Source organism: Pseudonaja textilis, chromosome 2, assembly GCF_049901715.1.
Source record: "Pseudonaja textilis isolate UNSWEBS1 chromosome 2, rPseTex1.2, whole genome shotgun sequence".
NCBI classification, from domain to species: Eukaryota; Metazoa; Chordata; class Lepidosauria; order Squamata; family Elapidae; genus Pseudonaja; species Pseudonaja textilis.
In genome coordinates, this window is record NC_141991.1 from 95,679,927 (window position 1) to 95,707,632 (window position 27,706).

Genomic DNA, 27,706 nt, shown 5'->3' on the forward strand with positions numbered 1-27,706 from the left:
CATTGCAACTGGTCATAAATGTAAGCCAACTATCAAGCACTTAAAATGTAGTCACAGAGTGGCAGTGTGACATTTTACATCAGTTGAAAGTGTTTGAAAGTCACTAAAGCCCCATTTCCGAGGCCATTGTAACCATGTTTGATCATGTCAAGGACTACCTGTAGAACATCTTATAAATTGGCTAAAATATGATTTTAAAAAAACAAATAGCTTTGTTTAACAATGATACAGCATATAGAGGTCTACAAATATAGATAGAGAGATATTCATTTCCTTGTTTTAAGAAATATATCAACAGTAGTCTGTGCTTATTTTATTATTATTATTATTTAGTTTTCTTATATACTTTTTATTTTACTTAGAACAAAGGTATATTTTTATTTTAAAAATGGTATCTATGAATAAAAAGATAATTACTGAGGTTGTGCAATTATTATTCAATATCACAATTAGTAATTGCTCTAATAAAATAAGTATCAAAAGAAAGTATATCTATATCTGAGGGACTATCTCTCCCCTTTCTTATCATCTTGTCCCCATTAAATCTAGCAGAGAGAGTCCCATCAACTTGGAACCTACGTTTGGTGGGTCCTAGAACACATGCCTTCTCTAAATGGCACCTGCCTTAAGAAATGTCCTTTGCTTCAAAATTAGTTTATGTATATCCATTTTGATATCCAAAAGGCCTTCAAGACTGGTTATGTTGTCAGGCCTGGGACTCCCAGGAGACTTTCTGAGATGCCTCTATTGTTGAGGTTGCCACTGTTATCTCTCACATCACATAGAGTTTGTATATTTGATTTTTTTATGATATTTATTAATATGGATTTTTACATATCTGTGGATTTTTACATTGTTGTTTTATTTCATTGTTATGTGCTACCCAGAATTTCTTTTGTAAGATGGGTGACTATATAAATTAAAGAAAGGAAGGAAGAAGATTGAGTTTAATTCAAAATTTCTACATTTCTGTAGAGATTTTATGTAGAGATAAACTCTATATTTATTTTTTATAAATATTTAGAAAAACAAAAAAACTAAAAATAGTATAGATGAATATTTAATTTATGACTTCATCCTTTGGAATCCAAATTACAAAGTGCCTATTGACATAAGCTTTACATCTCTAAACTGAATTCTAAATGTTTTGGAGAATATGTTAATTAATGTTCTCTCTTGAGGGACAATGTTTATAAAAATAATGTTATAGATTTGCACTATGGCAAGAAATCATGTCAAATTTTGCAAAGGTAGATTCAGAAGTATTACGTGATAAGTAAATATATCCTGTAGGAATTTTTAATAGATAGCAATTATGGTAAATATTTTGATTTGCAAATATACTCAAAAATCTTCCTCTGTAGAGTTTAATGAGACTTTTAAACAGCAACATTTGGGGGATTTAGTGTCATACAGAGGCCAGAAAAAGAGTATTTGATGCATCTGATGCATTTCCACATCATGCACAGCAGAGTGGTAATCAACAGGTTCTGACCAGTTCTGGAGAACTGATAGCAAAAATTTTCAGTAGTTTGGAGAACTGGGAAATACCACCTCTGATGGAGATTTTACAGTGTCCTTCCCCTACCACACCCACCAAGCCACGCTCACAGAACCGGTCGTAAAAAAAATTGAGTCCCACCACTAATGCAGAGCCCTAAATTTTAGTCATTCCATTACTTCCCCCAACCTCATCATCCCATCCAGGTATGCAGTGTTGAAACAAAACTTCAATAAAGAAATAGCATTCAGAAGGTCCATGCCTTTCTGAACTGCTCCGTAGTTCTGAAGTTCTCTTAAAGTCTTACAATAATTTAAGCTTCTTTCAAATTATTTTGGAGGGATATCTCATTTCAATGAGCCACAAAACTGTTCTAAAGCAACCTAATTGACTTGGTATTCATACATTGGCCAAATCTGATTCTATAGTACCCTAAGTTTAATCATCTATACCAGAATTTTCAGCTGAATGTGCAAACACTGAGAACATCAGCACTATATGGTGATTGCAGCAGACTTTACCAAAGGAAAGATATTTTCAAACTTAATCTCAAGAGCTGATCTCCATTCCATCAAGATGACAGTATCTGTATAGAATACAGTTTTCTTCATTTTATTTTCTTTGGATTAGACAGTTGGGAGAATGCTACCATTTGATTGAAAGGAAAACCATTAAAAATAGCATATGTGTTACTGAAATGTCTGCTAAAACATATGTAATAGTCTAATAAACTGAAGCAGCCTAGTGTTGAAGATTAGTACATGAGCTATGAAGTACTTCAGTTTCATGGGGAGGAAAGTGCTTTGCAGCATCAATAGGCATACATCTAGAACCTATTGGGGACACCTAAAACTGGTAGATCTTTCAATAGAAAATAATATATGCAGCTCGGGAGTGAATTGTGAAATTCTTGGTGCTCTTTGCACTTGGTTGTTTGCTTACAGACATTTAATTACCTAACTATATAGCACCATCAATGCAAGTGTTTGTGAAGTTTGCTACCTATTTTTATGCAGTAGTTTGCCCTGCTGGTTTTGGAAGAGTGTAGTTTTCTCCTTGGCAGTTGCTTAATTAGAGTACTGTTTTCTGCCCCTACCAAACTCCCCACACACTATTATCTAGCTGGGTAGTGAGATGTCTACAAAGAAACAACCCAGCCCTGGGAGCACCAAGAACACCAAAAGCAGTTTATTTCCTGGGAAAAGATATAACTGCTTTAAGATATTATACGAGTACTCCTAGACTCTTTTAAAAACCAACATTTTGCATAGTTATAATAAGGGTTTCTTTTTTTAGTATATAGCACAATGAGATAGCACACAGAACTTCATATTAAACATTGCCTTGCACAAAAGGAACATTTGTTAATTCATGATATTTAAGGACTGGAATCACACAATTTAACATACCCAGTCCTAAAATGTAAGAATAGGCAAGTAAAATCAGAGTCTTGCACATAGAATGGATTTCTAATGATAAATTCTCTTTTAAAATTAATGTTATCAAATCTGTTGATATTAAAAGAACTATATTAAGAAAAGGGAAATACTGGGAAACAGTCCAAGACTGCCAAATAAAATTAAAATAATTTTGGATGCCTCACAATAATGAAACAAAGAAATCACTATAAAATCAATGATATAACATAATATAACATTATAAAAGATGGCAAGTGCAACAAAGTTTATTTTACCTCACATTCTGCTCTTATTTGTTATACAATTTCTGTGTAATAATATGTAGTTTTTGTATTTGTTTCAATTAAAACTCTTAATTCAGATCTGAAAACACAATAAATCTACCCCAAAAATATGTATGCATTGATTTGCTGAATTAAATTATAATATACAGTTTGAATTTCCAGTATTTTCATGTGGAAAATCTCCTGCCATGTTTTTTTTATGAATTTCCATTTTGTTTCGTTCTAAGTGTGCCATTTTTCTGTGCTAACCCTGCATGGAAATAACTGCATGGAAACATAGTTCGAAGACTATTATATTGAGTATTTGCCAGAGGAATTTTGTATGTTAAGAACTGCCACTTCAATATTTCAGCAATATTTCAGCAATATTTCAGCAATATTTCATTGGCTTTAATGGAACTTATTCCTCCATATTTGGTTTTGAATTTCCTGTACTTGACTTTCACATTCTTTGTTTTCATTTTTCCCAAGTTCTTATATATTTAGTACTTATAATCAGGCTTCATGTGAGATTGTGTAGCCCCTTCTATTTTGTCATGTGATCTATACTATTAGCATAAAGATATTTGATAGAGGACACAGATCTATGTAGCAAAGTCACATTCTTTTTCCTTCTGTTGAGTTTCTTATGTTCTGTTACCTTCTTCTGTCTCTATGTTTAGAAATAATGGAATGTAAAATCTATCATCCAATTTCAGAGACATTTAGAGTTAATTGATTTACAACTACTATGTTAGTTCTAGTTTTGCTCACCATTCCCTAAGTAGTCAAATCTAAAAAATTTATTTAGCATATTCTCTACTTTGTCTTCCAGATCTTTTATAAAGATATAAAACAAAATGGGACCGAATTGCGATCCCTGGATCCCACTGGAAATCTCTCCCCAACTAGATGGACTGCCACTTACGATTACCCTCTTAAAACGGTTAGATAGCCAGTTTTTGATCCATTTGATTGTATTAATTGTCCAAGACATCTTATGTTGGCCTTCTAACCATAAGATATTGTATAGTACTGTATATGGCATGCTTTACTAAAACCCAGATAAAGTATCCATTACATTCTCATTATGTATTATATTGTAACTTTTACAGCCAAAGAACAATTAACAAACTATATATTGCTATGCCAAAGTTTATTAATTGATTCAGCCGACTTCATTTTAAAGCCATGTTGATTTAGCCTTTTGTGCTATTTTTTCTGTTCAAATATATCCTTCTTTTGTTTAAAAATTACAGAACAGTTAAATAAGGTTGTAGAATAGAATCAGAATGATCTTATTTCAACCATTCAATAGGAAAAATGTCTTCATTTAAACTCTTTTTTGTCAAGTATCTGATGATTGAAAAGTCCCTTTTAGAGGTGTATTTATGTTTGTCTTAAATTTATTTAAGCCATATTGTTTGTTTGTGTTTATGTGTGTTTTAAAGTAATTGTTTAGTATAATCTATTTTCCATCATATTGAATTTTAGCTTTGCTCTCACCCATTCCTATTGTTGTTATGTGAATTTTTTTTACATTTTAATGTATTTATACTTAACATGTTCCTGGAATCTTAATTCATATTCTTATACTCTACCATCTTAGATTTGCTTTGCTTCAGATTACATTTAACTCTGCTTTCTTTGGTGAACATTTTTCTCTTCATTCTCTACATACAGTGTATAATTCTATAACAATAATGTCTTAGCTTTGTTTTTTTCATGGGTAGTTTGTTTGGGGCCTCTGAGACATACACAACTTCACCCCATTTTCTGTTTGGGGAGCACCAACTTTTTTCCTTATTGTTGCTCTAAATAGTTTAGCAAACCTGCCATAATTTTGTTACTAGCATGTCTAAAATCATAATTATCAAATATGTACTAGACTAGGAAAAAACAATATACAAATGCTAATGAAAGAATTTGTTAAGCAATAATAGATGAAAACACTATAGAAATCTGTGACAGATAATGTTCATTTCTTCTAATATATAATATATATATATATATATATATATATATATATATATATATATATATATATATATGGATCTGTTGCCCGTTGTTCATGAAGTCTTTCTCTCAGCTGTAAGATTCGAAGTATCTAGGCAACGTTTCGATGAAGTCTCATTCATCATTCATTCAGGCTTCTGTCTCCGGCTCTGTGCTTCTCAGAGTAATGTGAGATTGCAGCTGCTTCCTCCTTTTAACTGCCAGTGGGGTGGGACTTGATTGGGTGGGGGCTTGGCTGTGTTCTGATTGGGTGGGGGTGTGTTCTCATTGGTAGGGGTTTGGCTGTGTTCTGATTGGTTGGGGGTTAGCCGTGTTCTGATTGGTTGGAGGCGTGTTCTGTTCACGCCTCCAACCAATCAGAACACGACTAACCCCAACCAATCAGAACACAGCCAAACCCCTAATGAGAACACACCCCCAATCAGAACACAGCCAAGCCCCACCCAATCAAGTCCCACCCCACTGGCAGTTAAGGAGGAAGCAGCTGCAATCTCACATTACTCTGAGAAGCACAGAGCCGAGACAGAAGCCTGAAGATGATGAATGAGACTTCATCAAACGTGCCTAGATACTTCGAATCTCTACGCGGAGGAAACCCGAACAACCAAAGATCCACATACAAATACCCATGAGAACCTCAGAAAACAATATATATATATATATATATATATATATATATATATATATATATATATATATATATATATATATTCTTATATATATATATTCTTTATATATATATATATATATATATTCTTTATATATATATATATATATATATATATATATATATATATATATTATTATTATTATTATTATTAAGTTTTCACGGTACTTACATGTATGGTATTCAGCTTTGTTCGAGTATTTTCCACGTCATTATAGTTGTGCTTTTAAAGTTGTAGCAACATTTCGGCAGAATCTCATCTGCCATCATCAGGCTTCTGTATTGTGTTCATCTGTGAATCAGACTTTTACAGTTGTTTGTGTAAAACTGTAAAAGTCTGACTCACAGACGAACACAACACAACTACAATGATGTGGGAAAATACCCGAACAAAGCTGAATGCCATACATGTAAGTACCCGCGAACACTTGAGAATATATATATATATATATATATATATATATATATATATATATATGGATCTTTGGTTATTCGGGTTTTCTCCCACGTAAAATTGGAAGTATCTTGGCAACATTTCATTCGTCATCTTCAGGCTTGTGTCTTCGGCTTTGTGCTTCTCAGAGTAATGTGAGCTTGCAGCTGCTTCTTCCTTTTAACTGCTAGTGGGGGTGTGACTTGATTGGGTGGGAGCTTGCTGTGTTCTGATTGGCTGGGAGTGTGTTTTCATTGGTTGGGGATTTGGCTGTGTTCTCATTGGTTGGGGGTTTGGCTGTGTTCTGATTGGCTGGGGGTGTGTTCTGTTCAGGTGGGGGCTTGGTTGTGCTCAGGTTAGTCTTAGTTGTCAGGGAATTTGAGCTGGTGAGCCAGAAAAATATGATCACAAACCCAAACTCTGGCTCAGATACGTAGATGACATCTTCATAATCTGACCACACGGGAAAGAAAAACTGAACAACTTCCTCACACACCTCAACAGCCTATACCCAAAAATACAATTCATCATGGAAACAGAAGCTAATAATCAAGTTCCCTTCCTAGATGTCTTAGTATACAAAAAAATCCAATGGCTCCCTAGGACACAACATCAACCAGAAGAAAACACATACAAACCTCTATCTACATGCACTCTCACACCACCACCCAGCACAGATCAATTCCGTAGCCGAGACACTCATCTCCAGAACAAAATGCTTAGCTAACAAACAATACCTAAAAACCGAACTACACACTCTCACTAATGTACTAACAGCCAATGGATTCCAAAGAAAGAAGATTACCCACCTAATCCAAAAACAAACGCCAAACAAAATCCAAGAAAGAGAACAAGAGAACGACAAAGCCCTCCTCCCATATATAAAAGGCACTACAGACAAAATCAGCAAGATCCTCCAAAAATACAACATTAAGACAGCATTCTGCACAAACAGAAAAATATCCACCATCCTAAGAAACCCTCAAGACAGAATCAAGTTAGAAAACCAAGGAGTGTACAAAATCTCATGCACTGCCTGTCCCAACACATACATCAGACAAACCAACAGAAGAATTAGTGCACACATTGAAGAACACAAGAACTCAATCAAAAAAGAAGAAGTGACCTCTTCCCTGGTCCAGCACCTCAAAGCCACAGGACATGAGATTGACTTTAAAAATACCAGAACTATCGCCAAAACTCAACATTTCAACAACAGAATAATCAGAGAAGCCATAGAGATAGAAAAACGGCCACACAGCATGAATAAACGAGATGATACCTCCCGCCTACCAACCATTTGGAAACCCGCCCTCATTAATATACGAGTACCTAACATGAAGAATAACATCAGACCCACACCCACGAAGGCCACACAAGATGCTACCACCACACTTGCACATAGAAAGCAGATTCACGCCCACACAAATGATGAGACATGACCATGGACCAGAAGCCATACCGCAGCTGCATCACTACCCGCTTCAAACCCCTCCAACCCATACACGAAGCGAACTGATGCCCAACATGAAGATGTGACATGACCATGAAGCCAACAACAGGATTACAGCTCACCAGCTCAAATCCCCCAACAACTAAGACTAACCTGAACACAGCCAAAACCCCACCTGAGCAGAACACACCCCCAGCCAATCAGAACACAGCCAAGCCCCCACCCAGTCAAGTCGCACTCCCACTGGCAGTTAAAAGAAAAAACAGCTGCAAGCTCACATTACTCCAAGAAGCACAAAGCCGAAGACACAAGCCTGAAGATGACAAATGAGATTTTGTCGAAATGTCACCAAAATCCTTCCAATTTTACGTGGGAAAAAACCCGAATAACCAAAGATAAACACACACACACACACACACACACACACACACATATATATATATATATTCTTAAGTTTTCACGGGTACTTACATGTATGGTATTCAGCTTTGTTCGGGTATTTTCCCACGTCATTGTAGTTGTGCTTTTAAAGTTGTAGCAACGCATCGGCAGAATCTCATCTGCCATCACCAGGCCTCTGCACTTTGTTCATCCGTGAGTCAGACTATCACAACCATTTCAGTTTTGTTTTACTCAGAGATTGTTTCTATGCTACACAAATGTTATGGGAATCTTTGTATATCCCCCCTCTTTTTTTAATCATTTTACAATTGTTTTAGATATAATACATAACTCCCAATTTTGATTTTCTGAATCAGTGGAATATATATATATCCCACAAAATTTCATCATGCAAAAGCAAACATTGTTTAATTTGTTACCCGAAACTTTTTAAAGCTGTTTACTTGCAAGACAGACTCATTTATAACTCCCATCTCTTTTATCTATGAATTGCTGCGTAGTTGAGAGATAAAGGAATTTTATCTAAATCATTTTACAATTGTTTTAGATATAATACATAACTCCCAATTTTCTGAATGCACTAGGAAATAATTAGATTCACCAAAAGATTTAGAGTAGGTAGAATAAGAAGATGTGATTTTGGTTAACTCTATCAAGAAAAAGGAAAAAAAAGAGGGGGGATATACAAAGATTCCCATAACATTTGTGCAGCATAGAAACAATCTCTGAGTGAAACAAGAATTCAGTGTAACTCATTATAGAGAGTATGACCACAGACTCTTGATCTGCTGAGTGTGCTGTTTAAGTATTTTGTTCTTTCCTTATTTTCTCATGAGCTTAAATATTCCACTTGATTTGATTTCAAATTAGAGGATTCCCCTTTATTAAAAAAATGACAAATGACCACTCAGAGTAGAGGTATAGATGAAAATAACTTGGAATAGCCAAGTTAGCCATCTCTCAACTAAGATTAGGACAGCCACATTCCTTCCATCATTTTAGAAAGCAATAAGACTAACTTTTCCAAACCCTTGGGACAAGGGGTGCAATATAATTAAAAACCCTAACACCTGGGAAGGATTACTTTTAGATAGGAGGCCAAATATGTTTTATCTTGTTGACTGTGTTTTATTGTGAGAATCCAGAGGACATAAAGATGTATCTAAATCAATAAACAAAATAAGAAAAGACAATGAGCATCTTTCATAGAAAGAATCATGGAATTGTTTCTAACTTCTTAAGAACAGGATTATGTGACCAGCAAAAAAGAAGGCAGGGGATTTCAAATGGAGGAATCAGAAATATTTTTTTATTTTTATTTATTTATTTGATTTGTCAATTGCTTACAAGATAATAGGTATAAGTATAAACATAGTTATGAATACATGGATACATATAAGAAAATAAAAGAAACAATAGGACAGGGACAGTAGGCACGTTGGTGCACCGATGCATGCCACCTACAGACCTCTTAGGAAAGGGGTGAGGTCAATAGTAGTCTAAGGTTAAAGTTTTTGGGGTTTGGGGAAGAAACCACAGAGTCAGGTAGAGTATTCCAGACATTGACCACTCTGTTGCTGAAGTTGTATTTCCTGCAATCAAGTTTGGTGCGATTAACCTTGAGTTTGTATCTATTGTTTGCTCTTGTGTTTTTATGGTTGAAACTGTATTCATTGACAAGTAGGACATTGCAATGTATGATTTTATATACTATACTTAGATCGGACCAAAGTTCTAGGTTTTCTAAGTTGAGAATTTTGAGTCTGGTGGCATAAGGTATTCTGCAATGAGTAGAGTAGTGGAGAACTGTTCTTGTGAAATATTTCTGGATTTTCTCAACTGTGTTAATATCAGATACGTAATGTGGGTTCCAGACTGATGAGCGGTATTTGAGTATTGGTCCAACAAATGTTTTGTATGCTCTAGTTAGTAGTATGAAATTACCAGAGAAAAAGTTACGTAGGATTAGGTTAAAAACTCTTAATTCCTTTTTGGCTATGTAGTTACAGTGGGCTCTAGCACTTCTTAGATCATCTGAGATGAGTACTCCAAGGTCCATGACAGAGTTTGGACCATCAACAAGGTCTTGACTATTCAGCTTGTATTTTATTTTCTGATTTTTTTTTGCCAATATGTAAGACAGAGCATTTTTTTTTTGTTGAAATTTGAAGTTGCCATTTGTTTGACCATTCTGATACATAGTCAAGGTTTTTTTGAAGGGTAGCAGAATTATCTGTGGTGTTCAATAGCTTTACATCATCAGCAGAGAGAACACAATTGCTCTTAATATGATCACAGAGGTCATTTATGTAGAGTATAAAGAGAGTTGGTCCTAGAACACTGCCTTGAGGGACACCACTGTTGACTTGTACAGAATTTGATAGGACACTCCCAATTTTGACCATTTGTTGTCTGTTTGACAGGAATGCTTCTATCCAGTTATGCAATTGTCCAGAGATACCATTAGATTTTAGTTTTAGGAGTAGTTTGTTGTGTACCACTGAATCAAAGGCTTTAGAGAAGTCTATGTAGATTGCATCTATTGTTTTCCCTGATCGAGTTGTGTAGTCCATATGTTTTTGCAGTGTAAGAGTTGCAGATTACAGGATAGTTTTTTTCTGAAACCAAATTGTTTATTAGAGAGTAGGTTGTTTGTCGCGAAGTAGAGGATAATGGATTGGTTAATAATTGATTCCATGACTTTACAGGTGATGCAGCATAAGGAGATTGGTCTGTAATTTTCAACTAGGCTGGGGTCTCCCTTTTTGAAAATAGGGATGACCATGGCTTGTAACCATAGGTTTGGCACCTATTCTGAGTCACCTCCCAACAGCCTCTACCTTAGGATGCAGTGGAGAATATATTTCTTTTTTAAAAAAATTCTACACCAAGTTTATATAACAACTTGTGGAAATGACCTTTGGGAGAAAAGGGGAAGATCCCCATTCGGGCAATGGTTAGATAAGCAACAGCTTAGCCCACAACAGGAATGTAGGCATGAAAAACATCACAGAAGGGAGTTTCCTTTCTCCCTCGGCTGTAAAGACAATGAGAGAGAAATGAACTTGCAAAATTATTGTAATGTAATCTTACAATAAAATTAGAGCTAATTCTTCTGGACATGTTTCTTGTCTGGACTCTTCACAAGGTTGATAGTCCCCAATCAGAGTAGTGCCATTTTAAAACTTGATCTTTCTTTCCTATATGCCAATTTTACTCTTCATTTTTAGAGGATTGTTATGCTGGTGGAAATACGGACATATAGTATCTTAGATGCCTTTACATAATTTCTTTTCAGTATTTCATCAGTTTGGAAAGGATGATAAGGAAGGAAAAGCCTTAACACAGGTTAATACTGATAGGAAGGGAGGGCAGAATGCTTAAGAATGGAATACACAGCTGAATTCTGAGCTGCTGTGAAATTGTCTTTCAAATAATGTTATACTGTATTATGAAAAATATGGATTTTTTTCCTCTGCAGCTGGATTCAACCACATTCCAACTCCAATTTTTCTTTTGCTAGCTTCTGCTGCACCAAATTTAGCCTCATCTTATTCTAGTTCTGAAGACTTATTCTGCTTTCAGACAAACTGACAGTGTCTCAAGACTATCTTTTTTTCTTTTTTTCTGAAATTTCTTTTGATTAGAAATAATAGAAAGGGGGAAAGCATTAAGAAAATGCTTTTTCCTCCTGAGATTCCAATGGCAAGTGCTTGTTCTGAAGATTTTAAAGAAGAGAAAATGCTAAACAAGTGGGAATTTTAATGCAGGAAAGGGAGCAGAGTGCAACTTCACAGAGCAAAATACACAAAAGCCTTAGTAATATTTTTCCCCTTTGGTAATCTGTTACTTAACTATTGCTTCAATTGATGGAAATAGTAGATTGTTTCTGGTCTATCTTACCTGTGGCAACTTAAGAGAATGCATACAGCACACCTTTCTCACCTTTCTTTGTTCATAAAAATATGAGATAGGTTAGATTAAAAAATAGCATTCCCCCGCCCCCCCAATAACTCAGTACTTTATCCAGCTTAGGGGGGCAATGAACCATGGTTGTATTACAGCATCAGAATAATACACTTCAATTCTTAATTGAGTCTAAAACCAAATGGCATTTGTTTTTTACACAGAACAGAATTTCTTCTATTTCTAACAATTCTTCCCCCAAAAAAGATAAATCCCCCCCCAAAAAAGTTAAATTTTTCATCATGTAAAAATGGGTTTACATGGCTCAAAAATAACACAGAAGTTGTAAAATTAAAGATATATTCAATAAATGAAGTTTATTTGTTCCATGCTAGTCACACTGAATTTGCAGTCTTAATATTGCCAAAAAAACCTTAAAACATTATTGATTATATCTGTTATATAGAATTTGCTCCGAACCATTAGTTTCCTGAATACAATTGTTTGCTATTTTCCCTTAGCCTTATGCAAGAATGTGTTAAGACTGTAATATGAGGTGATGAAGACAATAGCAAACTGTAGGCTGTTCCAGAAAATATAGATGGTAGCTTCAGGTATTTCTGCAACAGAAATCCTGGTGACATCATCACCAAAAAAGTCAAATCAGCTAATCAGCTGTGCAAGACTCTTTATGCATCAGAATGATCCCAGAATTCCATTTTCACTTAGTCCTAGGACAGAGTTTCTCAATCTCAGCAATTTTTAAGAGGGGTGAACTTCAATTCCCAGAATTCCTCAGGCAGTATGGCTGCCTGGGAAATTATGGGAGTTAAAGTCCACTTCTCTTAAAGTTGCTAAGGTTGAGAAACAATATCCTAGGACATTCACAAACAGGGTCTAAGATACAATATAACAGTCCTTTTACATAATCAGAAACTTTATCTTCTAGTATATTTGGAAAATAAAATACTTCTTGCCATGGCAGTATTCTTCTCAGGCAACATATTTTATTTCTGGGGATTTTTTTTTCGAGTCTATATTTACATACAAAATACTGGTGAACAAATGTTTTAGATCAAAACGTTGAGTTCAAAACAGCCTGTTTTGAGTAGGAAACAGCTGCTTCAAGTGCAAAATGTTGCTATTCTGAGAATTTTACACTCCCCAAATGCTTAAAATAAGAGTGGGGTTCATGCTGAAAACATGATGTTTCAAATTCAAAATAATTTGATTTTAAAAGTATTCCTAATTTAAAGGTTCAGGAAACATTCTATTTAGAGCTTCAGGCTCTTTTTGAAATAAAGTTGATAAAGTCTTCTATGGCTACAGTCAAATTTCAGGATCCATATTTAAATATCAGTTTAACTCTTTCTATACTTGATCACTTCATTTTTAAGCAGTCTAGCATTTGTTCTCATTAAATTGTGGCATAGTGATCTAAAAAAGGATTTTTGAAATAAATCAGATGATACAATTGCCTTTTTTAAAGATTGCCTACAGGGCCCAATTTGTCCAGTACCTTCAAGAATGCTTTTTGCACAGATCTTCCAGTGTCTGTATGTTCATGCATGCACATTTGTGTGGGTATATGGATGTGTAGCTCCTCGTCTTATGGATCTGTAGTCAGTTTAGTTGTTAGGGCAAAGCCAAGTCAGATACAATTAAACATGAACAGCAATTCAAATGTTAGGGGAGTAGAATAGTCATTGGGCTTACTTGGCTGCACTCCAAGCTATTTTGATTATGTCTATTAGAAAGAACATAAATATATTTCCAATGGGAATTGTTCTAAAAATTGTCCTACCTTCTGGAATAGCATCTGTTTGGAGATGTACATGGTTCCCATTCTCCTGAGGTTCCAGAAGTCTCTTAAGACTTTATTCTGTTTCAGAATGAGGCTTAGGATTCTGTGGAAGCCCTAAAAATTCTTTTTTTTTTTTCATTTTGGAAAGTGCTGTTTTAGTTCCAACAGTCATGTATTTTTAATAGAGTTTTAACATACATATTGTATTTTAACATACATAACGGACATATTGTAAGCTGCCCGAATTGTTTTTGAGTTGAGCAGTTTTAATAAATCAAAGAAATAGCCTAACAGAGTATTATTTAAGCAGGAAAAAAACACAATGAAAGAGGCATTGTTATGTATAATGTTTATAAGTAGTGACAGGGCATAGGTTAAAGAGGTGGCAATACATTTCAATGCACACCTTGTGTCCTATATACTTATTTCTGAAGTGAGGATACAATCACAAAAAGCCAAGGCTTGCATTACAATGATGGGACACGTTTTGTTTCTTTATTTTGGTTTGTAATGGATGCCTATTATGGTGCTTATGGCAATCCTTCTATCTCCTCTGATAAATAGTTTGGTATATTTTTGAGAATAAGAGAAGGGGAGAGGAAAGACAGGGGGAAGGGAAAATCAAGTTTAATGAAAAGATGGACTGGGGTGACATGATAGCAGTGTTCCAATATCTCAGGGGTTGCCACCAAGAAGAGGGAGTCAAGCTATTCTCCAAAGCACCTGAGGGCAGGATAAGAACCAACAGATGGAAACTACTCAAGGAGAGAAGCAACCTAGAACTAAGGAGAAATTTCCTGACAGAACAATTAATCAGCATGCAATTGGACTTTAACTTTTTAAGTTTTATTTCAAAATGTATTTAAGTTATGTAAAAGATAGGCCAAAAATCTGTAAAGTAATGCATAAAAGGATATAGCAATAAATTATCTGATGAGAATAGCTGAGCTGATGTCAAAAAGGGAATACAAAAGCTGTTTTATTCTAATGATCTCTAATTGCCATTCAGTTCTAGAACTGTTCAGAAAGGTACGATAAACAAAATAATATTTAGTAAATAAGTTTAGGATAGCATTTAGCATTTTTTTTAAAGCTAGGAAAGGAGAATTAATTTGTGTTTTTCTTTTATTTAGAAAGCTTCTTCATTCTGCTGTGTAAAAGGCAAGAAATAATGCAAATGATAGAATGCATATAAATATAATTAAAATTGTATTATATAATATTATGCTAAAACCACATATAGTGATAATTCAGATCCCTGGATCTTCCAGAGCAGACAGATCTTTGCTAGCCTTTTCAGGGTCTCAGAGGGCAAGATATTACACAGAAGGGGAACTCCTGCAGAAAATGTAGGGATACCTTAGTTATATTTTTAGTGACTAGAGATCCTTAGCTTTCATTCCCTATAATCGATAATGTTAATAGATACCCACACTTTGAGCTACATAGAACTTTACAACTAACTAGCATTTTTAATTATACTCTATGACAACTTGGAGAAGTTAAAACCTCTATTACTTGGAATTAGGGGATAGACAATTTAAATATTGCATCCATCTCCCACATGTTTTGTTGTTCTGTTTACTATAAAAATCAGAATGAAATTTTGTGAATGGTTTGATTTTTCAGACTATGTATTGCAAGCAACAAAATGGTACAACTCACATGTCTCAGCTTGCTAGTTATGTGTTATGCTAGCATATTTGATATTAAAGAAGAAAGTGAACAGTGCAGAAATTTCAGCCAGGCAAAAAATAATAGTCTATGTAAAATTACTCTCAGAGAAAAATAATTACTTCCCTTTGTTATAAATGAGTATAGTTTTGGATATTACATCTCATCTCATTGATATATTAAAATGTTACATGCAACTCCTTTAGATAGTCATCATTTTGGAGTTTCTAGGAACTGATTGGAATTGCCTTTCCAAGTAAGTATATAAAGAAAAAAAAATCACCAGTACCTCAGGGTACTGTATAATTGATTTTTGGTCTATCTGTAAATTCCACCAGTTATATTTTCTATGTAATAATTTAAGGTGATTATAAGATGCTTCCATAACTACTAATAGGAGTATTAATACAGTATTCATTGTATATTTTCATCATTTTTGTTTTTGTTCCATCCATTTTTATCTTTTCAGCTTTCTTCCTATGGAATTATCCTATACTACATCTAAAGTCTATGTCTTATTGCTGTATAATCCTTAAGCGCCTTCTCAATGTTATTTTCACATCATTTCAATTCATATGTTGAGGGGAGAGGGGTGGGCTTGTTTCAACACCTACCAGTTTGGATATAAATATATACACTTATATTTACTTCCATTACAAATACATGTTGTCCACAGTGTCAGGGCTAAGACAACAACAGCATTTCTAAAACAAGGACCTACAGTACTTCTGCTGCTTGTTGGCTCACACTGCCCTGTGCTTTTAATTAGTGTGCATAGTTTACAATAATAGCCTATAGTGCATTAATTTTTAATGAAAACTAACAGCTGATTTTTTTTCTAAGGAAACTGGTTTTGATTTTATTAACTTACAGGACAGAAGAATAATTGGCACATATCATTGTCCAGAAATGTATTCAACAAAGGTATATTTTATTGTTTTCTTAATGGTTTTATCCTTAGGGATGTAAAACTGAGGGTTTAAACTCATTGTAGATCCAATGGCACATTATTTGTGACCTGGCATCTTCATGCCAAGATCTTGTCCAACTTTGGTTGAATTGCAAAGGGTGTTCATTCTTTTGAATCATCTCCACATCATTTACCCAATCACCACCTAGTTCTAACTGACAATGCATTATTCATTTCCTATATTGAACTACACTATATTGTTTGGCAATGTTAGATAGCTCCCACATTTTTGCCTTAGATGACTGCACTTGGTGAAGTGATGTTGCTTTCTAAAGTCTGTAAAACGCTTTGGGATCCTTCTGGATGAAAAGCGCCTGCAGAATAAATGTTTTTCACTGTTGTATTGTAAGCTTTTCTTTTGTTACAAGCATACATTTTCATTAGAAATGGGTGAACCTGTTCTGTTCTGAAACTCAGCATTACTTTCCTAACCAAAAATACAGACCAACTTCAAAAATGGATTCAATTTGCTTTTCATCTATTGAATTTACTTCCTATTTTGGGAAACTGATATCTGTTCAATGTTTATAAATAAAAATACAAAATCTCTAACTTCCTGTGGCAGTTCATCCATTACTAATTTTCTGCTAGTAAATGATTTCCAGTGTGTTTTTAGAAGAGTAGTAGATGCCTCCAGCCTTCTTAAATGGTAATGTTATCTGATAATGTCTGGTTGCAGAAAATTGATTACAATTTTATCAATTTGATTACAAAATTGATTACAATACGAATCATACAAAATGACATATTCTAAAAATATATATTTTTCTTCTAAATTATTTAGAAGAAAATGCCATATGCCAGCTTGTTAGTCATAGTATGTTAACTGAAATTGTATCTCTATAGCAGCCATACAAATCTTCAGAACTGACCATATGAAAATTTTCAGATATGAGATCTAAAGAAGGCTGAAGATTGGTTAAAGGTTTGGACATTGACTGGAAATTAAAAAAATGAAAAATAAACTTTCAGAAAGCTTGCCCACCCTGCTTGTATGATTCACTCCATACAACCTAACCACTCTTCCCCGAATTAACCAATGCTCCTCTTTTATGATTTCTGATATCAATGAAAATGTTATTTGTTTCACAACTGTATCCCAGAGTTAACTTTTCCTTTTTAAACTGTTTCAATATAGTGACTTAAACTTTAAATGATTTACCATTTGGCAAATGGTGAATTCTTCAGTGTTTAGTTCCATGAAATATACATGGAAATACTGGGCACATTTGTTTGTACTGTGCAAATATTATCATCCCTACCCATTTACCTGTTTGGGGAGTGGCTAGCTGACTTTTGGTTTCAAGGATGAAGTGGTAATGTCTTGAAAAATGACTTGGCTATGCTTATGCATATACATTACTCAGGGGATGCAGACATGATATGCTCAGTTCTCAATATGTTTGTTTCATATGAAATGATAAAGGAACACTCCTAGACATTCTGACTAAAATTATCAAATTCAATTTAATAATTGACAATGTCATATTTAATCCAAAAGTAATAATGTACACATTTCTGCAAATGCATGAAACATTGTCTGTAAAATTCACAATACATAGTACTGTTTGTTTGAATATTTCTGAGAGACTGATGCAACATTTATGTGTTTTGTAAACCATGATATAAAGCAATTGTGCCACTGTCTCCCACGGCAGTAGGCAGGTTGACATACTCATTTATTACCAAACCAATTGCTTGCAGATCTCAAGTTTTCAGGTTGCCAAGAATATAGATCAGAATATTTTTTTCAAGCATACATCCCTTCATCCATGTGTCTTCCCAATGTACTTCCTTTTAAAAACAAAGCACTGGTGATACACAGCATTGCCATTGTGATGCATATCTAATTGAGATATGTGTGACTGTTTAGATATGTGGATCAACTCAACATGGTTGGATCACTGGGGCTCCTAGAGCCAATTACTAGAGTAGCAGTATTTTGTTCACAATTGCCTGATTATTTGTTTTAACTGATTTATATGACTGCCCATCTCACAAATGTAACTCTGGGCTTGTAGTTTTTTACAAGTTAAAATAATACTAAATAATAACAAGATAACAAATTAGTCCTAGAAGCTTAAAATGACAAACAAGGAAAACAATCAATCAGCATGTCACATGTTTGCCAAATCTTCTGACCCCAAGGCCTGGGAAAACAACTTTAAGGGCTTCCTGAAAGGTCAGCAGTGAGAGTTGTCGTAGGGCTATCCCAGAGAGTATACATCTCCAAATGGCAAGTTGTGTGACAGAAAAGGCATGTTTCCTGGGTCCCATAAGAAGACAGGACTTGTCTTCTGCCAGACTTGATTTGACTGGTAAAGACCATTGGAGAAGGGGCAGTCTTTCAAAAATTTTGACTATTTTCATTTTTTTTCTTCATCTTGGGATATTAAAAAAAGCAAGCCTATTAAGAGAAAATGCATTCAATAATTTTTTGAGAAAAATGGATTGAACTGTTCCATTCTCACTAAAACGTTGCATATCATGTGAGTCAGACTGATATCTGTTAAGATGACTTGCAAATATTATAAAATATTTCTAAAGTTCTCTTGTTTTCAAATACAACATAGTTTTCTAAACTGATACGCAGTGTATTAACATTAAGTTTAATACAAACTTAACTTAAAAAATACATTTAATGCTTAGATCACTGGAAATCAAATAATTATATATTAAGAGTATACTTTTTCCTAACATCGATAAAAATTGGTGCTATTTTTAATCAATAACTCACGGACAATGAAGGTATAACCCATATTTACTTCTGAATAGCTGAGAGTAGCATTTGCAAAAACATGAAATTAGAAATATTGAAATATATTAAAAATATAATCCTGGCCACACATTTTTTTATATTATTCATATCTGATTCTTGGACATTGCCTGGACAAATCCCTACAGTTTTCTTGGCAAGATTTTTTAGAAGTGGTTTGCCATTGCCTCTTTCCAAGAGCTGAGGGAAAGTCACCCCAGCTGGCCTTTGTGCCTAAGGCAGGATCAGAACTCATCATCTCCTAATTTCTAGCCTGATACCTTAACCATTACGTCAAACTAGCTTTTCTCTTAATTAAAAATATAAAAAAATAATATTAACTTTTAATATGATTTTACTATAAAATGAATGCCTGGTTATTTTGGCTTTTGAATTACAACTAAACGCTATACCTAGTCATTGCATTAATAAAATAATCCAGGATTGGTTTTTTTCATTTTATTTTCTTCTCAATAATATCCTCAGTAATAAAACTTGATAGTACCAGTATGAACATAAAAGAGTTTCTCTGACAATGAAAAATTAATTATCTTTATATCAAAGTGAGCACTGTAAGCCCCCACCCACCCAATGGCATGTTTCAAAATTATTTTCAGTGGAGTTAGCCCTGCATACAAACAGCAGAGGAAATATAACAAAAGTCTTGAGGAAAGTAGGTGAACACTTGCACTATCTCATGCTACATTATTCTTCAGTTCATTAAAAATACTGTTAAGATGTTCAGAACTAAATGATTAGGCCAACAAATAGTAGCTCAAAATGGCAAAACTACAAACTTCTGAGATTCAGTGATCAGATAAAGGTACTGAAATGTGTCATATAACCTATCTACCTGAACTATAAAAAAATAATAATTTATCAGCCTATGTTCGTATTCTGACTATGCAATGCTTCAGGTTTGAAAGCAAAAGGGGAGTTTAGAAATTACGAGACACATATTTTGTCTTGTCTAAAACTTCTTGAATGGAGCACATATTTCCCTGGAATTGCATGGCAATTCTGCTGTCTCAAGAAAAGATGTAGCTATTTTAAGGAGATAGAAACTGAACATTTAATGCGCTAAAGCATTAGTGGACTTCAAATCTGATGCACCGCATAGCCCTGCTGTGTATGCTTCTCTTTTGATCACACTGAGTGTTTAATGACTTAGATTCGGTCATTTAGTAATTGGTGGAATTTGGTAGCTGATTTCACACATTAAGACAATTTCTTCTGTTTTCCAGATGGATCCACATGAGAACATTTTGTTGAGCACGCTTGAAATTAAAAATGAGATGGCTGCCTCTGAAGCTGTTATAGGGCTTGGGGAACCTAGAAGCAAGAAGCTGGCCTATGATACCTCCAGTATCCAGTATCGAAAGGCTGGTTTACCAAGACACAGCTTTGGCCGTAATGCTCTGGAACGGCACGTGGCCCAAAAGAAAAGCCGGTTAAGGAGACGTGCTTCTCAGTTGAAAATTAATATCCCTGACTTGACTGATGTAAATGCCATAGATCGATGGTCACGCATATTGTTCCCGGTGGTTTTTTCTTTCTTCAATATTGTCTATTGGCTTTACTATGTGAACTAAAAACAAAGAAAGCCACACAAATATCAAGAACTGGATTTCTCTTCAAAATTGATTGTACAGCCAAATGTGGGACTTAGGGGGAACAAAATCTATTCAGGACAAGTTATTTTAAAACACCTTATTTGCTGGCCCAATCTATAACCTGTTCAGTAATGTTTGGATTTCTTTTGCACAACTGTGAAGCCTATTAAGTTACAGTACAAATGTATACAATCTGGCTTTTAAAGATATATAATTGCATTTGATGTTTGGAAACAGACCTGAAACTTGGTCATTTCATTTTTGGACGATGTTGAAAAGGGAAGCTAAAAAGTGTTGAATTCTCAGAGCAATTTCTGCTTCTCTGCTCATCTGGGTTAAACAGCATTATTTGAATGGAAAGAATATGGTCCTATTATATCAAAATTAACATCATATTCATATTTTACCTTTTTAATGTTAATTTGAAACTACAGTAAGTCATAATGCCTGCCATCATACTATGAAGACATGTATTAAGTTGTTAATTGGATTAAGAGTTCTTTTTGGAAATATGAAAGCAACTTACACATAATTGGGAAGTGTTTAATTGAGATATTGTAAAGTAGCATATTGATTACCATGATGTGAACCATAGAGCTACAGTATTTTGGAGATGGCCAATATGTCCAACAGTATACCATTAAATATATCTAGGAGCCTACTATTTATAAGTGCCAAATGAGAGTTTGCCGGCAGTTTCTTCATAGGTAGTTTTCTCTCCATGCTTTGTACTTTCTTGTGCAACAGAGAAAGCTGTGCCAAATGTTGTCAAACACAAGGATCAAGTAAACTACAAGTATCATGCAAATTACAAATCTTGATCATCAAAATAATTCTTAAATTATAGTTTGGGTTGTATTTCCTTCCTATTTAAAAGAGATTTGAGTAAATCATAACTTTCTATAGTTCAGATATTTGTTTAAATATGCACACAGAAACCTCAAAAGAGTAAGCTTATTGTAAGGAACTGGATTATCTTCTTTATTCAATAAGTTTGCATTCAGTTTTAGAACTTTTTTTAAGGGAGGACAATGAATGGCAGAGAGCTACTCATGTATTTTTCAGCTGAAGGGACTGAATTATTTTCTTCATCAGTTCAAAAAATACATCTCCACTTTTTTTTCTCATATAATTATTTTACAGTTATGTGGCTCTCAATTATTCAGGTATATCCTTCAATTGATTCAATGGAATTGACCTGGGATTCATATAAGGTAGCTGTGTCCTCTTGGAACAGAAGAAATATTGTTTCAGGAAATAAATGGATTATAATAGTTGGGGATGAGTATCCTTTGGAACCAGAAATGTTCCATATTCTTTTTATTACATTTTTGTTTGTATGTATGTATGTATATATATATATTTCTTCCAGCTGATGGTTTCAGTAGCACAAAGGACTCTTTTATTTCTCTGTAATATACTTTAAAATTAAGCTTTCTAGGCTCTCTGCAAGCATACTTGGTTGAATTATGAACTTCACGCTTTGTGAAAAGGCTGGTCTTGTGACTCAGGCACAACAGCACTGAGCACACTTTCTTTTGTCATGTTTTCTTCCATCAGATGGGCAGTGTTTTAGAAAACCCCTTCCAAGACAACCCCTTGTCTTTTGGGACAAGTAAGATGGGTTTTGCTACATTCATGTGTATGCTATCTTTTTTTTCTTTTGCTGAAATTGCCCATTAATTTTATAAAAACAGAAATGTGAAAATTATCAACCTTGGGATTTTTAGACATTAGGAAAAAAAAATCCTTTCTATCCTTTTTGTCTTCTCAGATTGGTTCAACAAGCCAGCCTTAGAAAAACTACAGAATCAGCTTCTAAAACTGCACTTTACCATAGCTGGAAGTTTATAGTACAAGCCATAATATTTTCTAACCTTTCCAAGGAGAGGGTGAATTTTACTCTGGGGGCTAACAAAGAAAGTACATATTCACCTCCATGAGGTCATTTATGTTATTAAGTGGAAGATGCTTCCAGGAGTAAATGAGAAATCACATTTCTGAATAAATTAATTCAAAGAGATACGAGGAACTTAAATTAAAATGAGGTTTAAAGTAAGGTGAGCAAATGGAAGATAACACAAAAAAGGTTTAACTCCTCTAATACCAGCATGTGGTAGAGACAAAAACATTACACAGTTTACTTCACAAAGGACATTGAAATAAGCTACAACCATTGAATTTAACTGAAATATACACTGGTTTTGTTTTGTTTAGAGCCATGTTTTGCCTAATAATTTATTCCTTTAATTATTACTTTTTTTCAAGTTTTGGATGCATACTAGCCAGCAATTAAGGTGTTTTTTCATATATTAAATTCATCACAAAATTACAACTATCTAATATGGCACAGTTTTAACCATATCTTTCAGATTAATGCTCTGTAAATATGTTCTGTATATGACTGCTACTAAGTTTAATATGCATTTTCCAACTAAAACCCATGTGCCATATATATGTTTGTCTAAGGAAAGCTATGTTTCTACAGACATGGTAGTTTAAATGACTGGGAAGAAAGAATCAATTAATGTCATTCTGAACACTTGTAGCAAAGTTTGAATAATAGCATTGAAAGACACACCGGAGAATTTTTACCTTCTGATATATAAAATCAGCCAAACAAAGCACAATGCATAGATAACATGAGAGCAAGTACATATGGCTAGCCAGCTAAATATATCTAGGAAAACTAGCCTGCTAGGTAAAATATACATTTTCTTTAAAAAAAATTAAGCTTAGATTTGAATTTCCCATTTAGTGAAATTAATTTAAGTAAGCCAAACTCAGACCATTATCAACATATATAATCCAGATAAAGACATATTTCCATGTTTACATATATTCTTAAATGTGTACACGTATGTGTTTATATCTTATGTGTGTGTACCTACACATACATAGACATGCACACAAATACATATGCATTTTTACAGGGTCTCCTAAACTAGTGGAACCAGTTTGTGCATAGAAATGAATATGTGCCCATTGATAAGTAAACCAAGTGGGCAGGTTGCTGAGTAAGGTGTGGGAGAAGGTGTCCCCATATTTACAGCTTCTGACCTTGGTGTCTCTTTTATGTTGATGGGACAGTTCAAAATTCCAATTTCCTGCAAGTGTTTGCAGCCACAATAAAATTGCAGGACCACATTTACATCTTTTACATCTGTTTGGTGCTATGGAGGGTTGTTAAAAGAAGCAGTATATGGTTCAAGGAAGCAACAATCACAGGTTTCATCCAGGTCCCCCTGCCCATTCTTAATAGGATGGTTATCGTTCTTGAATGATGAGAGGTAATTTGAGATGCCACCAGCAGATGCAAGGAAGAGGAAAGGCATATGGATTGAGTTGTTAAGAAAAATTGTCTCTATTTTATCTTCCTGAGAGTAAGATCAGGGCTGATCTAGAGACATTGTCATCATATCCAGTCCAATTTCCTTTTTAATTAGCATTGCAGACCTGCAGTCCCTGCACTGCTCATAATAGCCTGGGTTTGAACTAGAATCTTGCATTGGTATTTCAAAAGGAATAAGCTAATAACAGTTGTGTTTCTATAGTCAACCAATATGTGAATATTTTTTGAGAACATAAATTATTAATGTATTTAAAATCTTACTATACAGGGTAACTGGGCATTTCTATATCAGCAGATCAATGCATATAATCTTACAAAGCATTTCACAGTGATAGTACTGTATCTTTTACCATCTAACAGAAGCTAACTCTCACATTGTTATATTTATTTTAATTTTTTTTCAATGAAAGCATCTCTACTAACTTTTTTTAAAGTCCTAATACCTAGATAGGAAAAGCAAAACTATGACATATTTCTCTGGGGAGAAAAGAACAAGAGGGTCCAGGTGCAATAGTTTAAAAATAGCGATCATAACATTTTGCTATCTGTACATAGGTCATACAATGTGAGCTATCGTAATTAAAAACAAACAAAAAAACAAAACTGTAAATATTATCAGATTTCTTAACATTTTTAACTTCTAATTTGTACTTTAACATAAGGCAAAAAGTTGATTCTATTTATGGTTTAGGTTAGTGTCCTAAAATCATGTAAATATTTAAATAAGCTGTAAATGAGATGTCAATAGAAAAAGTATTTGTTCAGTGATTTTTTTAAACTAAGTACAGTAAATGCAGTTTTCTAGCAGAACAATTTAAACACCCTTTTGCATAAGATTTGGATTTCAGAGGACAATTTCAAAATATACAAATAATAAGACTGGCATTATATGATTAAATTAGTATCAATGTAACCAGTTCATTTGTAAGTGGGGAGGGAGAAAGACTGATAAAAATGCTTAATGAGTGCCATTATCCATTGACTCTGGTGCACATGGAAATTCAGGCATATTTGGATACTTCAGAATAGATGTGCTGGTGTGCTGCTTATACTAGCATTTCTGAAGTGCTGCAATTTAGAGAAAGTTTTTGTTGGGGGTAGGGGTATCTGATATTGAAATGAATAAGGCAACCATTAATTCTGCAGAGCTTCTTGGGAAAATTAGAGCTATGTGCAGTTTGAGAATTGCGGCCTTACTTTTTCATGAGCCTATTATGATTTTCATTAATAATGAGCCTGCAATTCTGAAAGAACTTCAGAATTAAATAGGGAGTGTGACCTAAAGGAACTCCTGCAGAAAGTTGGGGACTATCAAGTATTAAAAAGACCATACTTATAGTTAGAGAGTAGTCTGTCTAATGTACCATGAGTCCTTAATAAAATATTTTATTACTTCTTAGCCTTAGCAACTTTTAAGACATGTGTACTTTAACTTCCAGAATTCCTCAGCCACCCATGCTGGCTGACAAATTCTGGAAGCTGAAATCCCCACATCTTAAAAAGTTGCTCAGGTTTGGGCCACAATGGCAGTCTTTTATCCAGACACAGTAACAATACTGATGATATCCTCTTCCAGGAAATGAAATGGATATAATATAGATTTAAGGAACTATAGTTTTCTCATGAGTGTAATATTATTCTCAGAAAGACATGCACATTCCTTGTGCGCATAAGCATTCCCACTGTCTTTTTGAAGCTGTCTGGTACAAAGAGATTTGTCTGTCATTGTTTAGTATTCTGTTCCTTTCCAGCCCAACCCAATCTACCCAATGCCAAAGAATCTTTACTTAAGAAATATATTTAAAGGGAACAAGATATTGCTTAACACCAAAGGTAAAGTTTAACAAAAATGCACTAGGAAATGTTCAAGAGAATTTTAGACGAATGGATAAAATGTTAATAAGTAATTACCATGTTATAGCTTATACCAATGGTATTTATAATCCAAGTTAATTAATTCATGATAAAGTGGAGTAGATTAACTTTGCAGGTTATATGCAACACATTTTATGTGTCAAATTATTTCAGTATTTTGATAATGAATCTATATTTGTGTTATTATTTAAGTCTTAACTCCAAATACCTACAGTTAAATTCAATTTCTTCGAAATGTTTTGCTCATCACCAAAGTTCTCAAATTCAAATTTAGCAGCATTATATATGTTTGCATTGTTAGTGCCATTGAAGGATTCACCAGGGAATACATTTAAGATCCATTGTATAGTTTTAGTTCATGCAAGCATTTAAGACATCCAAGAACTCTATCATAGTTGACCTTGTTTTGAGATTTCACAATTTTAATTTGCATGGGTGTTTAAATGATTCTGTTAGTACTGTCTTTGCATCCTTCCTCTTCCTCTTTTTTTAACCTAGTACTATTTACTCCATAATGTAGTAATCATAAGACTTACTAATGACCTTGTAGCCTTTCTAATATGCACATAATGCACATTTTCCAATGGCTAGAAAATGCAAAATATTAGTGGATAACATTGCATCAGATTTTCATGTTTTTTCTCAGAAGGACTGCTAACCTCTGGAATAATAAGAGGTAGTAAAATGACTATTGTAAATTGAATAGCACATAAGAGATATTTTCTTGAAACTAAACTTATTACAGCCAGTTTCAGCATGTAAATATATAATAATGTTGGCTAGTGTGTAATTCTTAAACTAAAAAAAATATAAATAAAGGAAATATAAAAGAGCCTATTTATTTTTATTATTATTTATATTTATAAGGTATAATCTTTCCATGATGGCTAGGGGAAAAAAAACAATCACTCTATTGCTGCAAAATTGAAGGTGTTTTATTGGGTCTGAGGAGCTTCCTTTTTTTATTATTGTTTTTCCAGACAAGTAAAAGGCCACAATAGTACATTTGTTCACTCTCTTCTGTGTATGCAAGGTCATGCAATGCAGCTTTCATGGAGATTTTGCCTATGCATATACTTTTAAGTGTAACAGTATGGTGATTGGTAAGGGGATAGGAGAGAGTCTGGCTTATGTAGAATGGTGTAAGCATGCTTGAAAAGATTTTGGCTGCCCAAAGTGGAGCAAACGTGCCCAAACTGAAAGATAGTCCTTATCATTGGTAAGGACTGCTGCATGTGGCATGACTAAAACTGGTAACTTGCTGCGTATCTTCTCTGTATTATAAAAAGTGTTATGTGAAATCCTTAACTGACCAAAGCCATGAGGAGCAACAGATAAATGTCTCTGTGACCATCAGATCATGATGACTGTGACATATGGAAGATTGTTATATGGAATGGGAGAGAGGCATTAAAGAAAAATTGATGTGTTGGGGTGTGCGAAAGAAAGATATAATGAATCTGTAGAATGATGCTTTGATTGGACGAATGCCTGTAGAGAACTAAAGACATGGGTTTAATTGTGAATGAAAGGGCAAAAATATATGTCATCTAAATATGAATCATCTAAATTGTGGGTAAGTTATGAAAGCAGAATTCCAGAGA

The 27,706-nt window shown here is 34.1% G+C and overlaps 1 protein-coding gene across 4 annotated transcripts in view; it reads left to right on the plus strand.

Moving 5' to 3' along the window:
• Window positions 1–26,934, plus strand: part of GABRB2 (gamma-aminobutyric acid type A receptor subunit beta2) — a 151,957-nt gene extending 125,023 nt beyond the window's left edge. For 2 of the 4 annotated variants that reach the window (XM_087924578.1, XM_087924577.1), the window contains 3 exons: window positions 4,018–4,128; window positions 16,411–16,461; window positions 20,507–26,934. In XM_087924578.1, the coding sequence (XP_087780704.1) occupies window positions 4,018–4,128; window positions 16,411–16,461; window positions 20,507–20,854 (510 nt within the window). In that variant the 3' untranslated portion in view covers window positions 20,855–26,934. The remainder of the gene's footprint in view (window positions 1–4,017; window positions 4,129–16,410; window positions 16,462–20,506) is intronic. The other 2 variants (XM_026696328.2, XM_087924579.1) reach the window with 2 other exon arrangements.
• The last annotated feature ends 772 nt before the right edge of the window (window positions 26,935–27,706 follow it).